The 24,351-nt window shown below is 35.1% G+C and overlaps 1 protein-coding gene and 1 pseudogene across 1 annotated transcript in view; both read right to left on the bottom strand.

The window, feature by feature from the left end:
• Positions 1 to 24,351, bottom strand: part of LOC149780916 (Golgi apparatus protein 1-like) — a 220,331-nt gene that overhangs the window by 38,098 nt on the left and 157,882 nt on the right. The window contains exons 19-20 of the mRNA XM_089938010.1: positions 12,511 to 12,637; positions 541 to 683 (exon numbers count right to left, since the gene is read on the bottom strand). Of these exons, the coding sequence (XP_089794136.1) occupies positions 541 to 683; positions 12,511 to 12,637 (270 nt within the window). The remainder of the gene's footprint in view (positions 1 to 540; positions 684 to 12,510; positions 12,638 to 24,351) is intronic.
• LOC149780918 (uncharacterized) lies at positions 20,786 to 21,968 on the bottom strand (annotated as a pseudogene).

Here is a 24,351-nt window from a genome sequence, read left to right as displayed (position 1 = left end):
ACAAGATATTCTGAGCCACTGTGTTGTTTATCGATAGGTTGCCCATCACCATAACTGTTCATTCAATCTAACTGAAACAAGATTGCACCAGTTATAAAATCAATGTTAAGCAAACCTGGGATGTAATGAGACCTAGTGAAAAATTGTCATTGTCCACTGACTGGTTAACTGCCAAAACCAACCTGGCTACACAATCTATGTACTTTCAAAAGTACCTGTGGCAAGCTGTAACAGAGGCAATCTTCACACACCACCTTGTTGACCAAAAAAGTCTGCATTGGACAGGTGTCAACTATATAAAGCATATTATAAAAGGATTTTTATTGGTGCTCCCTGAAAGTTCCAAATACAATCAGGTGTCCATTATATGGAAGTGTCTTCAAAGGCAAAACTTCTGGACACAAAGAGTTAACATAGCCTACTAAAGCTTATGCCACAATCATTGTCACTGTCAATCAAGCAATGCCATACATCCCCATGCTTACACAGATGTAATCAAAATCTGAATAATCAATACAAGACAATTACACTTTGCTGTACCTTTTTGACAAATCTTTGCTTCAAACACTGTATTACTTCTCCCTCCATGGATTGGTCCTCTTTGTTAATTTTAACAACATCTTTACAAAATTTGTCTATGTCCATTTTACAAGAAGTCTGCAGACTGGGATTCAGTCTATAATCTGAAAACAAGAAAATATTAAAATAAGTAATTTTCCCAGTGATTAAAATTTTGCAGTACACATATACAAACTATGTATACCACCATGTTATTGTTTGTGAATCCAAGTGCACACTCACTGATTGACTCTTAGTACATGTGCCAACATGGTGCATGCTGAATTTTTACTTCTTGTCCCAAATAATCACCATGTACACCATGTATCGTGATAATGAAAGGCATTACTTAACTGGAATGGAATAAAAACACTTTAAAGCATAATACTTCAAATTATACAGAAAAAATCCATCAGGGCTGTTCCAGTAAAACATATACCCCACCCCCGGGGAAGGCACTTTCAAATTCAGCCAACCCACAACAGAAGCAATTTTAAAAAATTATGATCCACCATCAGATGTGTTTTAATCGAAAAACACTGCTCCCTACAGAAGCATATTTTTTAAACATAATTTCTGGCTATGGGTTAGTGGGCGGTAGAAGCGATTTTAATATTGGGTTGGGGACAGAAGCGATTTAAATAGCAGCTGGCTGGAGGCAATCTACTGAATTCTTACAGATCATATAATCTACTCCATATTTTTATTTGTATTCATTCATTATAATCAATTTTTTTGTCCTTTTGTTTGTTTGTCTGTCAGCCAAGTATGTCTCTCATACTGTGAAATCACAAATTTTCATGGTGGTTTATTATTTGTAGATGTCATTGATCAGTCCCTTAATACCTACTAATTTACCATCCATGAATACAGATTTTATAATAGATATTTCTATACTAATACAGAAATCATGAATTTGTATCCTTACTAAACTGTGTGTTTACTAAAGTGATCACTATGTCTTGCTATTTTTCTATACTCTCAGGCATGCTGCTTTTGATTAGAATAATAGTTAAATCTTGTATTGCTTTAAATGTGTGGTCAGATTCTATGATTCCTTGCTTGTTTTTTCAATAAATGTTTTGGTAAACTTATAATATATGATTTGTCAGAAGAAAAAAACACTGATGCCTGTGGAAGTGATGTTGCATTATTTCTGTCTACTTTTACACTATATCATTTCTTGTAAGAACATCTTTTTCAGTTACCAATGTCTTATTTTTATGCCTTGTTGCAAGACTAATACAAAGTTATAAAGAAATTATAGCAAGTCAAACATTTTTATATCATAAGTTAGATTTTAAAAAACGGATGAAAGTCAAGGAATCATTTTCCCTAGAGTACTCATTGCAGTTAACTGTATTGTCAACAGCAGCATCATCATCACTGATGGCCTAGCAGTAACATTCTGCACATTCAATCCAGTTGTCACAGGTTCTATCTCCCACTTCTAGTCTTTCATATGAGACTTATACCTATGGCCTGTGGGGCTTTCATGGCAGAGTGGTATAAGATGCTAGTCTTGTGATAAAGATCTGAGGGGCTTCCATGGCAGTGGTACAAAATGCTTGTCATGTGATTACTTGCCTCCAGTGTGTAAATAAGAATGCTGCCAGTTACTTGTGGAAGGTCAGTGGTTCTACATAAGTGGTGTTTGGTGTCTCAAAAGGACTTGGATTTTCTTAGCATTAAAACTGGCTGCCATATATAGATTCTCTTCATCTGAAAATGGTGTAAAGGCCATAATGATCTACCGAAACCCAAGATCTCAAGTCTGCTTCGGCTGTTGGAGATAAACGTCAAATCAACAGAGGCTCCATGTGCCCAAGTGTACTAAGGTGCTTGCTTTTACACCACTTGCACATCTCACAATCAACCAATTTAGGCTGGTGGTCTTTTGGGGTTCTTCCTCCACCTAATATATTGTTAAAAAATATTTAAAAACAAATCAAACTAAATCAACCAACTAATCAACTGTGGCAACAGCAGCAAAGGTACTAGGCAATCATTTTTGCCACAGCTGTATGAGTTCATAACTTTTGACTCTAGTAATTTTTGTAGACTTTTGAATATCGTCAATTTTGCTTTTCTGACAGATACCTAAAAGTCATCATCAGTTAGTACAAATGGATTTTTCATGGTGAGCATATGAGATGTAAAAGTCGAGCAATCCTGCATCACACACTTCCGAAAAGTTTAAATTTCAGCTCACTTTAATTTTCTCTATCAATGTTCATTGTTCCAGCTAGAACTGTTATAACTTATTCAAGCTATATTCACCAATATCTGGAGATATGCATCTGTAATAAATATTTGTAACAAAGTATGAGAATGAATCAATGTTTTTCAATGATGCATTTGAATTGAGCAACAACCACAATCAACAAATCAAGAAATAAAATTATTCACATCTCAGGCAGAAGTAGTGTATGATCATAATCTGCCAAAAGATTTTTCAATTTTTAAATTTGCCAAATATTTTTTCAACCATACTGATTCAGTGGACATATCACCAGAATGGACAGAAACAGACCAGAAGGTTAAAATCAATCTGATACTTCTTTTATGCAGCTAAATTCATATTGGTTTAGTTAACTGTACACCCTTTACTGTCTTCCTTTTGATGAAATTTCTTACTGAAGCTGAGAAAATAATGTTTCACACATAAAAAGGAGGCACACTTCTACTCATTATTGTTTTTATTATATTTCTCCATTCCAGCCTGTTCTTATGATCTTGTCCCCCCACATACTGTTTGTCTTGTTTATGATATGTATCTAAATTTCTCACTTTTCCTACTACTACAGTGGAACCCCGCTATAACGCGCCCCGCCATAACGCGAATTCGGATATAACGCGGTCGTAGCATGGCTCCCGAAATTTCGTATATTTATTCACACATGGAGAAAAAAAATTTGGAGAAAAGTAAAAAAAAAGAAAAAAAGAAATTAACTTCATTTTGGGCATGAGATTAGTTGTGACTTTTAAAATAATATGATCGTGGCATGGGTCCTGAAATTTGAAATTCATTTACGTGTATTTTTTTCGGACCGTGAAAATATTTGTTTAACGTACGAGAAATAGTGTGTAAAACGTTTATTATAATTTGGTGGAAGAATTCGCGTATGACTTTTAATAATAAACGATCGGAACTTAACAATTTATCCAGGTTCTTTAAGTGATTTTGGAGAAGTGATCGTGTATGAATTCTAAAATAATACGATATATATAACGTACGAGAAATAGTGTGTACAACGCTTGGCTTCTGAAATTTATCAATTTGAACAGGTTGTGGTGAAGCTCCGTATTCTACTCTAGAAGAGAAAACTGGTTTCATTAGGTTTTTGAATTGTTAAGCCGAAGTAAACATTATCGGAAGTGTTACTTATTACGGATCCATGAGTAAAACCAGTAAATCGTCTTTGTGATTGTCTTCCATGAATTCTGTATACAGTCGTTGCTCAAACAATAGCCGACATGGGCTTCTTATTTAACTGCAATCACAGCCAAGCAGCAGACAAAGCTGTGGTTGATACAAGAGTCGCACAATTTAATAAACATCAAAGGACGAAAGCCGCCAACATGTATGCTGTGCTTGGCGGTGTGATCAAACAACAAACAGTTGAAAGTAAATAATATCCACTTTATTATCTGTAAATTAAAAGGGTATGAAATTGTACATCCGTTCAGCTTAATTTTGTTTTATATAAAAAGTGATTCGTAACCATTGCAGGCCTTCATTACTTAGTTATCGAGCTTTATCTGTGTACGTTGTTTGCTTATATAAAAAAATATTTTACTGTTATGGAAAAGCAGGTTCAAAAACGCAAGTCGTTTTCTGCTAAAGAGAAACTGTATGCCCTAGATCAACTAAAGAAGGGCAAACAACAAACTCAGCTTGCCAGAGATCTAGGAATCAGCGAGTCCACTTTGCGAGGGTGGAAAACAGATGGTTTGTACAAGCTCGCTCAGAAGGTGTTCCAATTTCTGGCCCAATTCTGAAAGCCCAAGCAGAGAAATTTGATCGCCGTATCAATGGAGATGATTCCAAATTTAAGGCGAGTAATGGCTGGCTAGACAGATTCAAGAAAAGGCACGCTATCAGCCAAGTTCTTGTGTCTGGGGAAATCCGCTCCGCTGACAAAGAGGCTGCCAATTCCTACCCGATTGGGCTTAAAAAGTTGCTGGAGGATGGTTGCTACACAGCCGGCCAAGTTTACAACTGCGATGAGACTGGTTTATGTTATAAAATGTTACCCGATCGCACCCTTGCAACCAAGACTGACAGTCACAAATGAGAAGGTTTCAAGAAGAGGAAGGACAGAGTGACTCTCTTATTTTGTGTTAACAAGTCTGGCAGCCACAAAGTCAGACCTCTGATGATTGGAAAATCGAAAGCTCCCAGATGTTTTCATCATGTAAATATGAAGGCACTTCCATTTCAGTACACTAACAGCAAGAATGCTTGGATGAATAGCTCCATATTTGACGACTGGTTTCACAAAACATTCGTTCCAGATGTTCGGGCTCATTTACGAAAACTCAAGCTGGAGGAAAAAGCTCTCCTCCTGCTGGATAATTGCCCTGCCCACCCCCCAGCGGAAAATCTTGTCAGCAGTGATGGCAAGATCAAAGTTTCGTACCTCCCGAAAAACACTACGTCAGAAATCCAGCCACTTGACCAAGGCATAATTTCCGTATTTAAACAAAATTATCGCCGTGAAATGATAAAGGGAATGGTAGCAGATAATAACGCATCCGTCGACACATCATTGGCATTACTCAACTTAAAAGAAGTATGTCACCTTGGAGGTAAAGCCTGGGATGCTATCACTGCACGCTGCATTGAACGATGCTGGATAAAGGGTCTTGGGCCAGCTTTTACGCCCTCGACACAAAATGATAGTGACGATGAGCTTGAATTTACAGGATTCACTGAAGACGACGTACGTTTAGCAGAAGAAGCACTCAAAAAATACGAGCACAGTCATCATGATATCCTTAACTGGTATTCAGTAGATGACATCTGCCCTATATACGAACACATATCAGATGACGAAATTGTTACAAATGTCAGCAGGAAGAATGAAGCTGCACAATCAGAACCTGAAACCAGTGACGATAATGATAACGATGACGATGGCACCCCAACTCCCCCACCAAAAGTGTCTGAAGCAGTAGTACATTTAGAAGCAAGTTTAAGGTGGCTGGAAACACAAGATGTTGACAGCGTCAAAGTCCTTCAATTAAGAAACATTCTTGACTTTGCTAGAACCCAACAGTTCGCGGCAAAGAAGCAAACGTCATTGGATATATTTTTCAAGAAATGATGAAATTTAAATTTGGAACCACACTGACTTTGCACTTTGCGCAACGATTAATTTAGCAGTTTTCACATGTTTCTTTTGATGTTCACAAAATCTGAAATAAAAGTTATTTGCATGCTGAAATCATGCGTTGATTGTTAATTATTCTTGCAGTTGTCGCATATGATAAAATTTTAGCAGTATGAAATTTGTACAGACACCGTATGTAGACCCGGGAATAGCTGCATGCAATGACCGTACGATATCAGACGGCAAGTAAATGGTTTCAATATTTTGTTCATCCTATATTTTACACGACGAATTCAGACTATTACAAAATTATTGAATATTTTAAATCTGTACGATTTTCAATGAAATTACATCCATTATGGATGAACTGCATGCCACGACGGCATGGTAGCATACGGTGTTGATACACTTTTCATGATATAGCGATAGTCTGGTATTATCGGTCAATCTGTATTATCGTTCAAACAAATAAAAATTAGTAAATGTTTTTAATGCACAGTAATAACCTATAAATATATTAGCCATCGATTATTTTGAATATATCTTAATTAATGCATTCCAGTTAATATTGATCTGATGATAAGCCGACTTTTGATCATTGTACATGTATACACGTATATGTTCTCGGAAAAAAAGTTAAATATTGTAAAACCCCGCATTAACGCGACCCCGCTTTTAACGCGATCCGATTTTATGGACCCCGATCATCGCGTTATAGCGGGGTTCCACTGTATTCAAATGTTCTGTGACTATGCATATCAGTGTGAAATGCAATGGGGAGACTAAATCCAAGATTGAAAACCTCTACATTTCTGGACGTATTCTGCTTGGATTCCATATTTCTGCACAAAACTCAAGAGTTCAGGACTTTCTGTACTAATTCAGTTCCCACTGTAAACCTGTGCAAACACCATGATATTAATATTCAATAACTTAAAATTTCGAGTGCTCATGATCAAATTTGTATCAGTATAGGCACATCTATGACGACAGCTTTTGTGAAAAGAAAGCCATAACAGCCGCACCATTTTCTGGATCTATACAAATTTGAAATGTGTGCTTTCAATACTGCACCAAAGAGTCAGCTGCTGATTTCAGTAATGAGTCATCCAAACTCAGGTTTGTAAAGGGACGGAAATTATGTTAATAAAACAATGTCCCTCACTCTTTTCAGTTACAAATAGGACAGGCTCTCAAAATTTTTTAAAACTAAAATCTTACTTTCATTATCAACCAATCAGAGACAGTCAAACCCATATATACTCTATTTTATCTTCACTGATTTAAAGTATGGTTCTCGTTCTTTCACATCTGTAGTAATACGAGTCCTTTAACAACTCTCAATGGTTGAAAGCCTTTTCAACCATGCTGACTGAACACACTAAGATAATGTTCAAGTAACCGAAATACCATGGGATAACCAGAGACCAATAAAATCGAATAGTCAAGTTATCTCCCCTGCAGGGATGCTGCCAGGATTTCAGGATTTACTCTGTGATCTCCAATGAGGAAGTGGTGGCAGGATGAATAGCCATTGTTAAATATCTCCATAACACTTAAATATCTTTCTTACTGTTCCACTCTGTTAAGGCTCTACTGAAATCAAAATTCTCGAAGAGATGTCATCTCTAGTTGTACAGTGATTATTACTGTGAAGTCATTGGGCATTGTCACGTGGTTGTGGTGGGGTCTTGGCTGGGATGGCATAAAGACCATAGGCTTACTCCATATTTGACAGCTAATTACAATGTTGTCAAAAGAATTAAAAATTTTCTAACAATTCAGTTGGACTATCATACTTGATTCACAGTCAATGAACAGGTTCAAAAACTGATGTGTTTATTTTAGAGATATGTTCCTCCATCACATTCAAGATCTGGATATACCAAAGGTGAAATTAGTACAGTTGCATCCTAAACTACTATCGTGGCTACTTCAAATGTTATTTAATGTGAGACTTTAATGCAAGAACTCGTAGCTTCAGTGATTTTTGGGTTAAAAAAATTAATTTCTTCTCAAACAACTCAATTTGGTGCATATTACATTGTTTTTTTAATGATCCTGTGAGAATTCTTGATGTGTAAAAATTGCGCAAGAAATGAACAACATCAGATCAGAAAATTACTACCACTGGGAAAATACTGATTGGAATATACAGAAATAACGATAGTATTATTTAAGTAGAATATGTGATGACAATACGAGCGCTAGTTCTACAACTTTGCAAAATACATCTTGTACAACTATTCTATTGTTTCTAACAACATTGTAATATGGCAATAATTTCTGCCCACTTTTTACTTTAGTCCCATGCTAATAGTTTTAGATTTTACAACACTAAGCACATTTTACCTTTTGAAAATAACACAACATTACAAATATTTAGATTCCAAGAAAATAAAAGTTACAGTTTTATTAAAAGCACTGGTACCAGTAAGACTAAAGGAGATAGAATCAGGATGAACAGACTAGAAGTGTAGTAAAGGATCCAAATATCAGAATGACATCAAGTATTTTTTCATCAATTTCATCTTTAGTTAATAACACAGCTTAAAAATATAGTGTACCAGATAACAGACTTTTTGAGTTATCGAATTTGTAATACAAATACCAAATGATGGCTTGGAACCAAGTGCCAAAAGGTCTGCAGAAAATATCACCATGATCAAAATATACATAAGAAGAACCGAACACACACAGGACAAATTTTATCCATCTTGCTCTGAGTTTACACAGACCAGTCATTTAATTTTTGCACATAGAGAGCATGTACTTCATTTGGTCATACATCTGTATGATATAAAACTTTATCTCTTAATCTTTTGTTACCACAGTGGTTCTGCCAACTAGCGATCTACACACACTTAATTATGTTGTATGGGGATTCTCTGATGTTCCCTATGAGCACTGATATGTTAATTGTTTCTGAATTTAATATGATCCTCCTCCTCTGTGTACGAATATTATTCTGTGCTGTGAACTCCTTTCATTGCCTTCTGTCTGAAACGCATATGCATAACTAGCTTGAACAAGTTACTGTTCTTTATGGTTGTGCAATTTTCAACATCTCCCAGGTATGGCCCCATGGGTATTCTCCCTTGGATATCTCTGTTCCAAAAAGAAAAGTTTTGAACCAGAGGTCTCGTTAGGATTTTAAAACTATGGCTCCCATTTTGGTAAAAATATGAGTCCTACCAGCAAAAGTTGCAATCCCCTTCCAGACAACTATGCAAATTATAAGAACTATTGGTTGCCATAGTTTAATTTCTATGTTCTTTATAACACTGACATAGCTCTTGTTTGTCCATCAGAGTGAGTCTGAATTTTTTCGATCCAAGGAAAGTCTTATTCAAAGCACTAAGCTAGGCATCACACACTTTCTTACACTTGGCTACTGTCCCATCCAAATTATCAGTTCTAGCAATTTTAGCACTCTCTTGAATCTCATTACAATCTTCGTCAGTTTGCCGTTGAACCCCAAAATACTCATTCAAGTCTAAGTCTCAACATGTCATGATTCCGAGGTCATGTACACTGCTTATTCCACTACACCTGGAAATGAACACAATAATGAAAGCTAAAGTTGTTTATTTGATGTACTGTTATAAATGACCACACGTACATCTCTGGGTCTTTCTGCCTCTTAATTCAAGCACTGTAAATATCAGTAGATCTTCCCATCCAGCTGCCAGTCAAAGCCTTTGATCTTGCCGCTCAGCTATTGCAGCATGTTCTTTTAATGTACTCTTATAATGGTGACGACTTGGGGGGGGGGCTTTCAGCCACTAAATTCTGTCATTGTAAATATCAACACTGCTAACTGATCAACACATTTTCCCACTATGCAGGTGACGGAAGCAGGACTGGCAAGTCTTTGAATTTTACTACCCACCTAAATAAAAAAAACTGGCATCAAAATACACGTGATTATAAGCGTTTCCGAGACCTCTGTCAGTTTTCACTAACACGAACTGTGCCAAAGATTCACTTCCTTGAATCAGTGCTTTGCTGCCTCTTATGCCAGATTTTTCTCTTCCATAATGCTGTATTAGGGTTTTAAGTCCAACACTCCCATAGTCTGCTTGTTCAGACATGGGTATCTTGAATAAATATAACCGGCATATTGTCCATCCAACACGTACATCAGACTCGCACTCAATATCAATTTTGGGCTCAAAATCACACACTGGTATTTCCAGTGACATTTTCCCAATGTTCAACAGACCGATATACATGAAATTTATTGTCATCATAGCTATCACCAGCCAGTATTTGCAGACTGAAGACGTCGTCTGAAGAAAAACCATGTTGTGATTCAGCCATTTTGGTTTCCTGTGTGGCCCTTATTTGAAACACGCATTTGTAAAACTTTCATGATGAAAGTAAGGCTAAAACTACCATAAAATGCTTTTTCCAGGGCAAATGAACCAATAAAATTTAGTTTATCAGCCATTCATGTTGAACTGAAGTATCCAGATATCTGGATGTCACATCAATTGCTGTGAGACAGCAGCGGCAGCGCAAATTACGTCGCGAAATGCACTTTTAAAGTTAAAAGTTTAATAAAAATTGCATACTCCGCAAAGCACATTTTTTTATAACTGCGATGTTGACGTAATTTGCTGAATGCGTATCACTGCTTTAAAAGTATGTGAATTCGTACAAATTACGTGCACTAGCATGTACTGTCATCATTTTCTGACCCAATGTTTTATTCACGTTAGACCGCTAGGAGGGGGTTAGATGCAATTTTAAATATATATTCTTTTTTTTTTTCTGACAACCCCAGCAGCGATTTCTCTTTTTGTTAACACAACCCACAACAGAAGTGATTTTCCTAACCAACCTTCCACTGTCAGAATCAAGATAGTTTGAAACACAACCTCCTTCAAAAGTTTTTTTGAAGTGCCGTCCCGGGGGGAGGGGGGAATATATGTTTTACTGGAACAGCCCTCAAGAGGTTTTGGAAATATAAACAGGTCAAAATCAAAGCCTTAACACAAAACTGTCTGACTACAACCGTGACACAAAAACCATAGTGGCAAGCAAAAAAATGTTGACTTTGCTTCATAACAATTAATACCAAGTATGATGAGAATCTGTCAATGGGTTCAGGAAAAATTAACAAAAGAAAAAATTTAAACAAAATCTTAATACTAGTTTTCTACAACTGTGACCTTAACCCTAAGGTGAAGAAGTAGTCAAGCTTCTTGAAGAATGAATTTTCCAAGAGTCATAACGGTTCCAGTATAATGAGAATATATGAAGGGGTTTTGGAAATATAAGTAAACAACAGACTTGAACCAAAACCATAAGAAATTGTTCTGGATGCCATTGTCTCACTTCCAACCAAAAAGGCACTTGGTGCCAAAATGCGTTTTTAACTTTAGTGACATTGCCATCCATTGTGTGAACAAATATTACCAATTATTGAATTATTATTTCATAAATTGCTGGCCACAAGTCTAGCTGGTTCAGAAAGTTTGTTTAATCCCACATGTGTATCTTTTGTGATTTGGAAATTCATCAGTCCCCCAAAAATTGGAAGAATTTGATTTTTTTTTAAACCTGTTATCAGACCAAGTCTTTTGACACCTTAGTTTTTTTTAATGAACAATTTTGTTAATGCACCCTAAATTTTTGAACAGCAACTGTTTTTAATTTTATTCTTGTTCCTCATTTACATATATAATTGATTTAATCATAATTTGCAGGAAGAAAAAGAAAAGTAATTTGATTCAATACAGAAATTGGTATTTGAACAAAATCCAAAATGATACATGATTCCACTAAGCTGCCATTTTTTTTATTTAACATGAAGTTTTATACATATATCTTGTGGGGGAAAAATACTTAAAATTATAAACTTTTAAATTTTTATATTGTATATAGTCATTATGATCAAGTTCACATTGATCAACGGATACAAGAAAAGAGAACTTTATATCAGTTGTAGGAAGAATTTCCAGTTTGAAATTCATAGTATACAATTTCAATTGCTGCAGACACATTTCTCAATGGTCTCTATCACTGTTCTTCAAATACTGATGCATGTTTTAACATAACCATTTATGATATGCCATTTTCACTTCAATCCTCCTTTGTTCAGGAATTTGAGCAAAATAATCCTACGCATGTGTGTTTGATAGGAAAATTCAACATAAAAGATTCTATTTTCTTTGAATTTTTGCATGAAGGCTTCAACAGACTACTCTTCATCTACCAATCAAAGTGAAACAGTTTAACCTTGTACACTGAGAGATGATCATGTATGGCAGTTCTTTCAAATGAACCAGGACTTCACTAACAGACACAAACAAACTGATGTCTCAATGGAGGTATTTTCTTGTTTGAAAAAAAAAAAACTATTTATAGCAAAGGTTTCAAGATCACCTGATATACAGACTACAAAGATTTTTTATTGTCATATCCATATTGCAAACAAAATCATTAACTGACTAACTCCAGAAACAAAACCATATGTCCATCTTTCTAGAAGTCAGCTAACTAACCCTCAGTTTTCTGAGAGTTTTGTTGAGAACTATTTATTTGTCCAACTGTTTTTGGACATTAAGAAAAATCATTATTTTTTTGCCATCTAAAAATAAAGGCCTACCTTTGTTCTCCTGGATCTGACGACGGCTGACAAACATTCTGCATTTTGCATCAAATTCTGGAAGATTTTTCTGTTTCTTTAGACAATCAAGAATATCATCCATTCTATCTGTGACTTGACAGTATTTCTGAAAAGGTAAAACTTGTGTATGTATGTATTGGCTTTAATGATACATCTGCACAATAATGACAGCATATTGTCAATTAACATTTTGGCTGTTTTGTTATTAATTGCACTTCAATATATTATTTGGCTAATTCTTGCCACAAAAAAAAAATGTCCTAAATACAAGCATGTCATGGTAAAATTTGCCAAACATTTGTAGGATGATAAACTCTTTACTCTTTCAAATCAGAATAAACATTTATTAACAGAAGATAAAATGAAAAAGGTATTAAAATTCAACCAAAACAATTACAGTAATACCTCGAACATTCGTGAGGTTAGGTTCCAGAACCAGTCACGGATCAGAAGGAATCGCAAATGTTTTATACGAGTCACTAAAAATGCTAATAAATGCTTATTTCTAGGGTTTAAACCCTAAATATGACCCAAATCATGCTCCCAAAGCACTTTAATTTCATTTAAAAGTTAGCTTAATACATTACCCTTAAAAGGAGAAATAAATGGTTGACGTTAAAATAGAGTACAGTATCGCCTAATGGGTATTTGCCACACTAGCACATTTACAGTACGGTACATGTATACTAATATTACCCCTATACTAATTCATTGGCTGCCGTTTTCTTTTGCGAATCCAGAAACACGATTGCACGAGGTATTACTGTAAAGACAAAGGAAAAATGAGAACCCCCAATATTATTCACTTTCAAACTTAACATGTCATCTTGTACACTTAAATAAACACACATTATGGAACTGTTGGGGAGAAAGAAAAGGTTGGCACACATAGTTGCAACATTGCCTTTTAAAGGACTATATTGAATAAGGGCCATTTTCTGCCCCCTCTCCAAATGTCCTTATATTATGTATAATGTACATATGAGGTGGTTAACATTTATTTCTGACATCAGTTTTGTGTTCACGTGTCCGTTGCCATGGTTACAGGGTGTCAAAACAATTATCAGAAAATACATGAAAAGCAGCATCTTTCCCATTTACTTCTCATCGATACTGCTCTTCCATGAGCTATTCACTCAGTTTCAAATTTGCAATATTATTATTTTAGAGGTTATAAAGCTGTATATATATATAAAGTTTAGTTTCTAAAATTATTCCACAATGGTCCATCGTAGACAAAAATAGAATATCAAACTTATACGTCAACTGAAAATTTTCTAAAATATGTTGTCAAAAAGGTATTTAATCGTACAATACAAACACTGTTCCTCAATAAAACATTATTTAATATTACTGAATGATGTTTAATATTATTTAATTATTTAAATTATTGTTTGATATTATTGAATATAACGGTAAAGGAGGCGTTAACAGACGCCTGTATGTTCACTTCTTCGCCGAATACATGGGTTTCTTACCTTCAATGTATTTATGTACTTTTATCCTTATATTTTCATGGCTATATAACACATACACTACTGTTTCTATTGTTAGAAGAAAAAAAAATCAATAAATTGTCTCCCACACCCCTTGATGTAGTCTTTAGTCAAACTGTAATCTAGTTATAAACTATATATTCATCCGTTTAAGATATAATATGGACATTAATAAGAAGGAAAAAAATAACTATTGGTTCAACACTTTTAATGAACTTCTGAAAACTGTGAAATATGTTTTAGAAGTAAAGGTATTGGAGAGTACAAGAAAGAAACACTATAGGTTTTGTACTCTCTAGACCTTTTGCGTCTATTTTTAAACCAGCGCGGGAATACTGATTGCATGCTGTTGTATGTGAAATGAGAGGATGTACACATTTATAAAGAACATATACCTATAAAAACAAATGGAAACACAGTCATTTTATTATGCGTTTTGCAAATGCTATTTACCAGCACTCAGAGTCGGCAAAGATGGTGATTTACATCGTGCAAGATTCAGGGATTCATAGAATGAATGCAGCTTTAAAGAATTTTTAGGGACAAGTTTGCACATAATCTTCGATGAAAAACTAGTCAAAGTATTTTTCTACCTTTTCATCGTTGAAAATAACTATATACGACTATAAATTCAAAAACGTATAGAAACATTTTAATGAATAAAATAACGTTATATGAATAAGTAGTGTTCATATATACAATTAAAGGAAAGCTAGTCGCATTATCTCATTGACTTTTATAAGTTTGCAATGGTTTCAAAGGCAATTTTTGTGCCTAAATATTGTAAGTACTGTAATACATACAGGCCGACGTGTTTCTCCGTATTCCTACGCAAACATTGCGAATATCTCGCCGTAAAGCTTTCTATATAACTGCAGGTTGAGGAACGTGTTAAAAAAAAATCTATGCAAGCAAGAGACGATGAAACATCTGATAAAAGAAATGCACTTACTAAACACACATTACCTAACGGTGGCAGTTAACCAAAACTAATAGTAAATCCGTTGCCATGGTTACAGGTTGTCAAAACACTTTAAAAAAAGACATGAAAAGTAGTCATCTTTTCCATTTACTTCTCATAGATACTGCTTTGTCAAGAACTTTTCACTCAATTTTAAATTTTGCAATATGCATTTTTATTATTTTTGGGTTATAAAGCTCTGTAAATAAAATTTTATTTCTAAAGCTATTCCATATGGATTTATCTTAGCCAAAATCATCTATATATATATATATATATATATATATATATATATATATATATATAACGAATACGTCCACTGAATACTACACCTAAATTACATTGACAAAAAAGGTACTTAACCATAAAATAATAAAAAATGTTCCAACATGAAATACTGATTAACATTATTGAACGATGTTTCATGTTATTGAATTATTTGAATTATTGTTTAATATTATTGAATGCTATGAATATATTTAGGTATTAACAGGGACCAATATAATTGCTTCTTCACCGAACATATTGGTTTGTTACCTTCACTGGAAATGACAAGTGTTCTTTATGTATTTTTATCTTTATACAGTGGAACCCCGCTATAATGCGATGATCGGGGTCCATAAAATCGGATCGCGTTAAAAGCGGGGTCGCGTTAATGCGGGGTTTTACAATATTTAACTTTTTTTCCGAGAACATATACATGTATACATGTACAATGATCAAAAGTCGGCTTATCATCAGATCAATATTAACTGGAATGCATTAATTAAGATATATTCAAAATAATCGATGGCTAATATATTTATAGGTTATTACTGTGCATTAAAAACATTTACTAATTTTTATTTGTTTGAACGATAATACAGATTGACCGATAATACCAGACTATCGCTATATCATGAAAAGTGTATCAACACCGTATGCTACCATGCCGTCGTGGCATGCAGTTCATCCATAATGGATGTAATTTCATTGAAAATCGTACAGATTTAAAATATTCAATAATTTTGTAATAGTCTGAATTCGTCGTGTAAAATATAGGATGAACAAAATATTGAAACCATTTACTTGCCGTCTGATATCGTACGGTCATTGCATGCAGCTATTCCCGGGTCTACATACGGTGTCTGTACAAATTTCATACTGCTAAAATTTTATCATATGCGACAACTGCAAGAATAATTAACAATCAACGCATGATTTCAGCATGCAAATAACTTTTATTTCAGATTTTGTGAACATCAAAAGAAACATGTGAAAACTGCTAAATTAATCGTTGCGCAAAGTGCAAAGTCAGTGTGGTTCCAAATTTAAATTTCATCATTTCTTGAAAAATATATCCAATGACGTTTGCTTCTTTGCCGCGAACTGTTGGGTTCTAGCAAAGTCAAGAATGTTTCTTAATTGAAGGACTTTGACGCTGTCAACATCTTGTGTTTCCAGCCACCTTAAACTTGCTTCTAAATGTACTACTGCTTCAGACACTTTTGGTGGGGGAGTTGGGGTGCCATCGTCATCGTTATCATTATCGTCACTGGTTTCAGGTTCTGATTGTGCAGCTTCATTCTTCCTGCTGACATTTGTAACAATTTCGTCATCTGATATGTGTTCGTATATAGGGCAGATGTCATCTACTGAATACCAGTTAAGGATATCATGATGACTGTGCTCGTATTTTTTGAGTGCTTCTTCTGCTAAACGTACGTCGTCTTCAGTGAATCCTGTAAATTCAAGCTCATCGTCACTATCATTTTGTGTCGAGGGCGTAAAAGCTGGCCCAAGACCCTTTATCCAGCATCGTTCAATGCAGCGTGCAGTGATAGCATCCCAGGCTTTACCTCCAAGGTGACATACTTCTTTTAAGTTGAGTAATGCCAATGATGTGTCGACGGATGCGTTATTATCTGCTACCATTCCCTTTATCATTTCACGGCGATAATTTTGTTTAAATACGGAAATTATGCCTTGGTCAAGTGGCTGGATTTCTGACGTAGTGTTTTTCGGGAGGTACGAAACTTTGATCTTGCCATCACTGCTGACAAGATTTTCCGCTGGGGGGTGGGCAGAGCAATTATTTAGCAGGAGTAGAGCTTTTTCCTCCAGCTTGAGTTTTCGTAAATGAGCCCGAACATCTGGAACGAATGTTTTGTGAAACCAGTCGTCAAATATGGAGCTATTCATCCAAGCATTCTTGCTGTTAGTGTACTGAAATGGAAGTGCCTTCATATTTACATGATGAAAACATCTGGGAGCTTTCGATTTTCCAATCATCAGAGGTCTGACTTTGTGGCTGCCAGACTTGTTAACACAAAATAAGAGAGTCACTCTGTCCTTCCTCTTCTTGAAACCTTCTCGTTTGTGACTGTCAGTCTTGGTTGCAAGGGTGCGATCGGGTAACATTTTATAACATAAACCAGTCTCATCGCAGTTGTAAACTTGGTCGGCTGTGTAGCAACCGTCCTCCAGCAACTTTTTAAGCCAATCGGGTAGGAATTGGCAGCCTCTTTGTCAGCGGAGCGGATTTCCCCAGACACAAGAACTTGGCTGATAGCGTGCCTTTTCTTGAATCTGTCTAGCCAGCCATTACTCACCTTAAATTTGGAATCATCTCCATTGATACGGCGATCAAATTTCTCTGCTTGGACTTTCAGAATTGGGCCAGAAATTGGAACACCTTCTGAGCGAGCTTGTACAAACCATTGGTACAAAGCTGAATCTAGGACATTGTCATTAGCTAACTTAACCCTTTTACGCTGTAAACCAGTTTCCTCTTCAAGAATGTTGGGTAGACTACGGAGCTTTCCTTCATCTGTTTTCCACCCTCGCAAAGTGGACTCGCTGATTCCTAGATCTCTGGCAAGCTGAGTTTGTTGTTTGCCCTTCTTTAGTTGATCTAGGGCATACAGTTTCTCTTTAGCAGAAAACGACTTGCGTTTTTGAACTTGCTTTTCCATAACAGTAAAATATTTTTTTATATAAGCAAACAACGTACACAGATAAAGCTCGATAACTAAGTAATGAAGGCCTGCAATGGTTACGAATCACTTTTTATATAAAACAAAATTAAGCTGAACGGATGTACAATTTCATACCCTTTTAATTTACAGATAATAAAGTGGATATTATTTACTTTCAACTGTTTGTTGTTTGATCACACCGCCAAGCACAGCATACATGTTGGCGGCTTTCGTCCTTTGATGTTTATTAAATTGTGCGACTCTTGTATCAACCACAGCTTTGTCTGCTGCTTGGCTGTGATTGCAGTTAAATAAGAAGCCCATGTCGGCTATTGTTTGAGCAACGACTGTATACAGAATTCATGGAAGACAATCACAAAGACGATTTACTGGCTTTACTCATGGATCCGTAATAAGTAACACTTCCGATAATGTTTACTTCGGCTTAACAATTCAAAAACCTATTGAAACCAGTTTTCTCTTCTAGAGTAGAATACGGAGCTTCACCACAACCTGTTCAAATTGATAAATTTCAGAAGCCAAGCGTTGTACACACTATTTCTCGTACGTTATATATATCGTATTATTTTAGAATTCATACACGATCACTTCTCCAAAATCACTTAAAGAACCTGGATAAATTGTTAAGTTCCGATCGTTTATTATTAAAAGTCATACGCGAATTCTTCCACCAAATTATAATAAACGTTTTACACACTATTTCTCGTACGTTAAACAAATATTTTCACGGTCCGATAAAAATACACGTAAATGAATTTCAGGACCCATGCCACGATCATATTATTTTAAAAGTCACAACTAATCTCATGCCCAAAATGAAGTTAATTTCTTGTTTTGTTTTTTTTACTTTTCTCCAAATTTTTTTTCTCCATGTGTGAATGAATATACGAAATTTCGGGAGCCATGCTACGACCGCATTATATCCGAATTCGCGTTATGGTGGGGCGCGTTATAGCGGGGTTCCACTGTACTTTCATGGCAATATAACACACACACACACACACACGTGTTTCAATCTATAGCAGAAATAAATATAAATACCTTTACTTCCATACCCCTTGATGTAGCCTCTATTCAATATATGATCCGTTTATGAACAATATATTTGTCCACATATTAATGCGAATCTCAAGCAATATTTAATATCCCTTACACCAACACTTGTGTAATTTTTACATACTTTTGTAAAACATGAATGGCAATGGGTAAATGGGCCACCCCCCACCCCACCACAAAAATGCATCTTATTGTTACGTTTTAGCTGTGAAATCTATAATGGCGAGAACACACTTTGTTAACCCTTTACCTCATACAACCGTCTTTGGACGCCTTTACAAAAGTCGCATAGAAGCGACTATTGACGCTTCTACAAAAGTCCCATAGAAGCGCCTTTTTACGTCTGCTGTAAACAACGGCCATTTTAAGCCGGTTTTCGTAGCGCCACCTTCGGGGAAAACCCCTTATTAGATACTACATTCATTTCTGTGAATGACAATTACGTCAGATCACGTGGTCACTGTTTATGTACTGGTCGATATCTGCTATTTAAAGTAACTGGGTCGTAATCTCCACTCTCCAAAATGGCGGTCGCGGATTTCATTCAGTACTTACGAAGTTTTCATGATTAGAATCACAACTATGAAAGATTCAATAACCTAGGTAAAGGCTCTGATATTGATATAGGCTGCAATTAGTTTTTATAAATTATCAAATTTAGGTGACTTAGTGATGTAGACACAGATGAAAAACTTGTAAATTTCGAGTATGAGAAATGGCAGCTCTACGGTTGGTCACACGGCCTCACTGATATGACGGTGAACGAATTCTCTCCAGATTTTAAAGCACATAACAAATTCTTCCGTGATAAATAATTACACAGCTATAACAATCGGACTTTACTCTTAAATTGTACCACATGTAATAGATGTGTACCAAAAATGTAAAATGGTTAAAATTGCTGTTAAACGTAACATACACTACATTGCTTAATAGTTCACAGGCAAGCTATGCGTATGCGGTCGACTAGGTAACCTCTGTTCTATGTACAGCGAGCTGCACTTTGTCACTATGCTCTATGAGGTAAAGGGTTAATATGCCAATGAAGCACAATAGTAGATTTCAAATGAAATGCACTGAATAAATAATTTGTACCTAACGTTAGTAGTTAAACACAATCGCAAATCCGGATGCTTGTAATCCAACCACAATAATAAGAGTCATGTACACCTGCTTATCATAAGGGTGAGATGAGTAACTGTTTCTGTACTTGCCATTTATCCTTTGACCCCTCATAGAGACACCAAGGGAGGTGGCCAAAAATTATACATTAACACTATTTCCAGTGCTTATTATACAGGCAACACATCACAAGAAACTAGTCAGCTACACCTTTGCCATTTTCTATAGACCGAACCTGCCATGACTGCACAGTCATCAATGATAAAAAGTATTGAAAAACAAACTAGTCAGTAAAACACAAACATAATAAGTCAAAATAATTGAAGAGCATGTCTTAAAAATACATCTTATATTCATTTAAATGTGGAATGTATTATCATTCTCACTTTCTTATTATCACCCAAATGACATGCCATAATAATATAAACATCTTGATAATGGATGACAATTAAAATTATAAAAAATATTTTTACACACACACACACACACACATATAAACAGAACCAGATGATTATTGGTGCAGGTAGTGGTCGCAGTGTAGTAATCAGTCCTCAATTGATTTACCGTCTCTATTTTCACATTCTGGAATAAATGATGCATCCTTAAGATGACAAGTTAGTGATTTTTTCTTTGTCAACTCATCATTTTTCCCATCTTTTGCAGCCCAGAAACCATATGACACTTGACATGTGTGCACAACACCCTACAACCCGAGCAACAACCTTGCAGGTACAGTACCATCCTTTGATGGGATCCGTGTAATCGTTAGGCTTGTATTGGATTCACAGTGAATGTGTTTTCTTTCTGGAGTGGCGAGACTGGATTTTTGCATGTAACAGGCCTGGAAAATCCATGCATACCATAACATTATAAAGCCCCTCATTTGTGAGATGTTCATTTGTATAACTTGGAGCCTGTTTGACTTGATAAATGCCCAAAGTGATGTAACGCAGGTAATCAACTGAGAGCCTGGGGAAATCAGTCAGTTCATCAGTGGATGCATCCTTTTTAAAAGTAGATTTTGCACTTATTCAGCAAGTTGTTCTCTTGAACCAGGATTTGAACACTGTTCGGTTCCTTTGCCTTTTTAACCATACTTCTTGCGGTCTCAGCAGTTGATGGATCCATGTTGGCCAGGGGTGGTTGAAATTTATTCATTAATGCACAGATAATTCAAAGGAAGTCACCTATATGAGGAACAAATGTATTTGGCACTACTTTGTCAAAAAACTTCCACTGTTTTACTCATGCATTAATGCTCTCTACTACCCATCATACTTTTGTGACCAGTCTTGAAGTGTTGGCATCTTCTGTTGAATGCTGCTTCTGTCCTTTATGTAGAAAAACTGGCATTTCAACTTTAAATCCATGTTCCTGTAATAAATCGACAGTTGCGGAACCCCGTCAACAACAAAAACATCACCCTACTGTAACCAATATCTTCAGCATTTGTTCTTACAATGTGTTTACTTATGCTTGCATCATTGTTATAATGATCAGCTAAATATGGGCCTAGAACAGTTAAAATATAACCATCAGTTCCCACAACCATCATTGGCTTAACTAATGGTCGATTTTTATGTAAACTGTATGAACGTCGTTGGAAGTTATAGTCAGAGCTCTTTTGTGTGTGTGTGTGTATATATATATATATATATATATATATATATATGTACCATCAAGGACAAGGACTGCCTTGTTGCTTCCATGATTAAATATCTCCCCTGCAGGTGGAGTAGTGTGGACAGATGAGAATACATCATGTGTGATGTGTTGAAAACCCAAGTGTTGACCAACAAAGTAAACCACAAGGGACTCCCGCATGGTTTTAATTATTCGTTGCACTTGTGATGCTGTTAGATGGAAAAATGTGGATAAAATGGTGTTTGGAAGGCCTACCCGCAGCTTTGTTAGAAAAACACCCAGTGATGTCAGTGGTGATCGACCACGTGTATTACGCAGTGTATTCAAGAAAGAAGACACTTCGAGGAATTGATCTCTTTTCAAGCCAGTAAGATGGAAATAGTCATCATCAGACAGGGAAGAAGGAATATCAAAGTTAAAAAATGACTTTGTTTTAATTAACTCACACACATTTTGCAAAAGTGAGGTAATGTCTGTTCTTGAAGTCTTCAAACTCTTTTTTTGCACTGATAGATTGTAAGGCTTCATTACTAAAGTATGAATTTTCCAAATAAAATTTGCAACATCTACTATAATAATTTATAAATATACCACACTCTATAAAAGACTGGGTAATACCACAGATTGGGACTTTAACAAGATGATTTTGATGCCCATGTGGTCTTTTACATACAACACGTCTTAAAAAGCCCACAAACAATTCAATTGTTTGTGGGCTTTTTAAGGCAGCACTTAAAGTAGTTGGTAGCTGAAAATCTGGATCATGTGTGGACTTGGTGAACTTGTGACTGACAGATTTCTGTAATACTTACTACAACAACTAGAGCAAACAACATCATCTTGTGTTACAGGCCTTTGTAATACATGTAATTTCTCTGTACGCTTTTCTAGAATGCTGTAAGTACTTTTGTTCTAGCTGATGGTTTTACCCTTTTGTAGCACCAGGAACATTAATATGCTTTAGACATTTCGATTTTTGTAGAAAATAATTGAACATTTTGTACTTCTAAATCACTTTGTTCTGAATATATTTTATGCTATATATGCTTTAAGGTTAGTTAGTACCCCCCCCCATTGTTTATTTCCCATACAAAAAATGGTATGTGGGCTACATTTTGTTATTATTTTACTACTGCTGTTATTAATTATTATTACTAGTAGTAGTATTAGTGATATTTCTTATTCAAGCATGTTCTACTCTGAATAAAAGATTTTCACCTGTACATTTTATGGCATTATAGTTTTTTGTTTTATTATACCTGATTAGTAAGTTTAGAAAGTTTTGAGGTGCTCTTTTAATGAAATAAAGAAATTATGTAATTACTATAAATATGCAGTAATTAGATAAGTAGATTGAACTAATAGGTTTTTGGCACAGAATGCAAATATTATTTTCAGTTATAGAATCATAATTACACACATGTACTTGGCTTCCATCGGGACTGTGGACATTGTTCCCACTGTTTGGACAGTTTACAATTTTAGCAATTGTTAATTTTTTAAAGCAATTGTTAAAAACATCATCAGTGTAGTAAGCAAGTTAAATTTTTTTATGTCATTCTTTAAACGATTATTCTTGTTTTGGACGAGTGTAATGGAAAATGTGATAAAAATTCAGTATGAAAAAATTTAATATAAATATACTTGCATGAAATATGGAAGAATAACCGCTTCACATCATGGGTTCCACTACCATTATTTTCTGATGCAGACATGATTGGCCACCCTTGTAATGTTCGATTTTAGATGAATAACATATTGATAAAAATGTTACCTTGCTTGAAATAAAAATAAAATGATTTTAAAATTGTGTATTATTTTTGTTGGTTTTGCTGAGCTGTTACAGTAGAACCTGTCTTGAAAGACCACCCCTTCTGCCAAATAATAATGGTCTCTCAAGACTAATTTTATTTCAAAATAAATTCACAGCTGTTGATATTATGAATAGTAATTCTTAAAAATAAAAAGATATTAAAAAAATAAAAAAAAGAATCGGAGCAAGGCAGATTCAAACTTGGTTCAATAGGTTTAGAAATAAATGCTCAACCATTTGAGCTATTCAAACTTTCGCAGTTGCATATGTATATCATGCAGATGACATTTTTTTCAAGCTGCTTTATATAACTGCAGACTATTGTTGTGTGCACATTTAATAATAGAATTTAATAAAATTGTTATTGTTACTATATAAAGAAAGACACAGTTCACAAAATTTAATGAAAAAGTACGTAGGTTGTAAACGTTATTTCCAGCAGAAAATTGACAGATTAATTTAGATGACATGTACGGAATTGCACTGTAATAGTGAATTAAACATAGCAAACGGTATTGTGATGTAAATGAAGAAAAACCCTTGTTATTAATGTATAAAATAAATAATATATATGTAATTACCCTATTATTTAAAGCATCCTTTTGCCAAAAATTGGCAACGTAAAAATACAATTTCATTTAATGTTTAATCCACGTAGCCTTTGTTTATATATAGTTCCAAATGCCCCTTCAGCGCCTCTTCGAAAAATCTTGTTCCCAATGCAATTTAGATAGAATGAAGAAAGAGAAA

The sequence above is a fragment of the Sinohyriopsis cumingii genome, chromosome 16 (assembly GCF_028554795.1).
Source record: "Sinohyriopsis cumingii isolate HCF-2022 chromosome 16, ASM2855479v2, whole genome shotgun sequence".
Classification (NCBI taxonomy): domain Eukaryota; kingdom Metazoa; phylum Mollusca; class Bivalvia; order Unionida; family Unionidae; genus Sinohyriopsis; species Sinohyriopsis cumingii.
The sequence above is the reverse complement of the archived record's forward strand: the minus strand, read 5'-3'. Positions and strand labels throughout refer to the sequence as shown.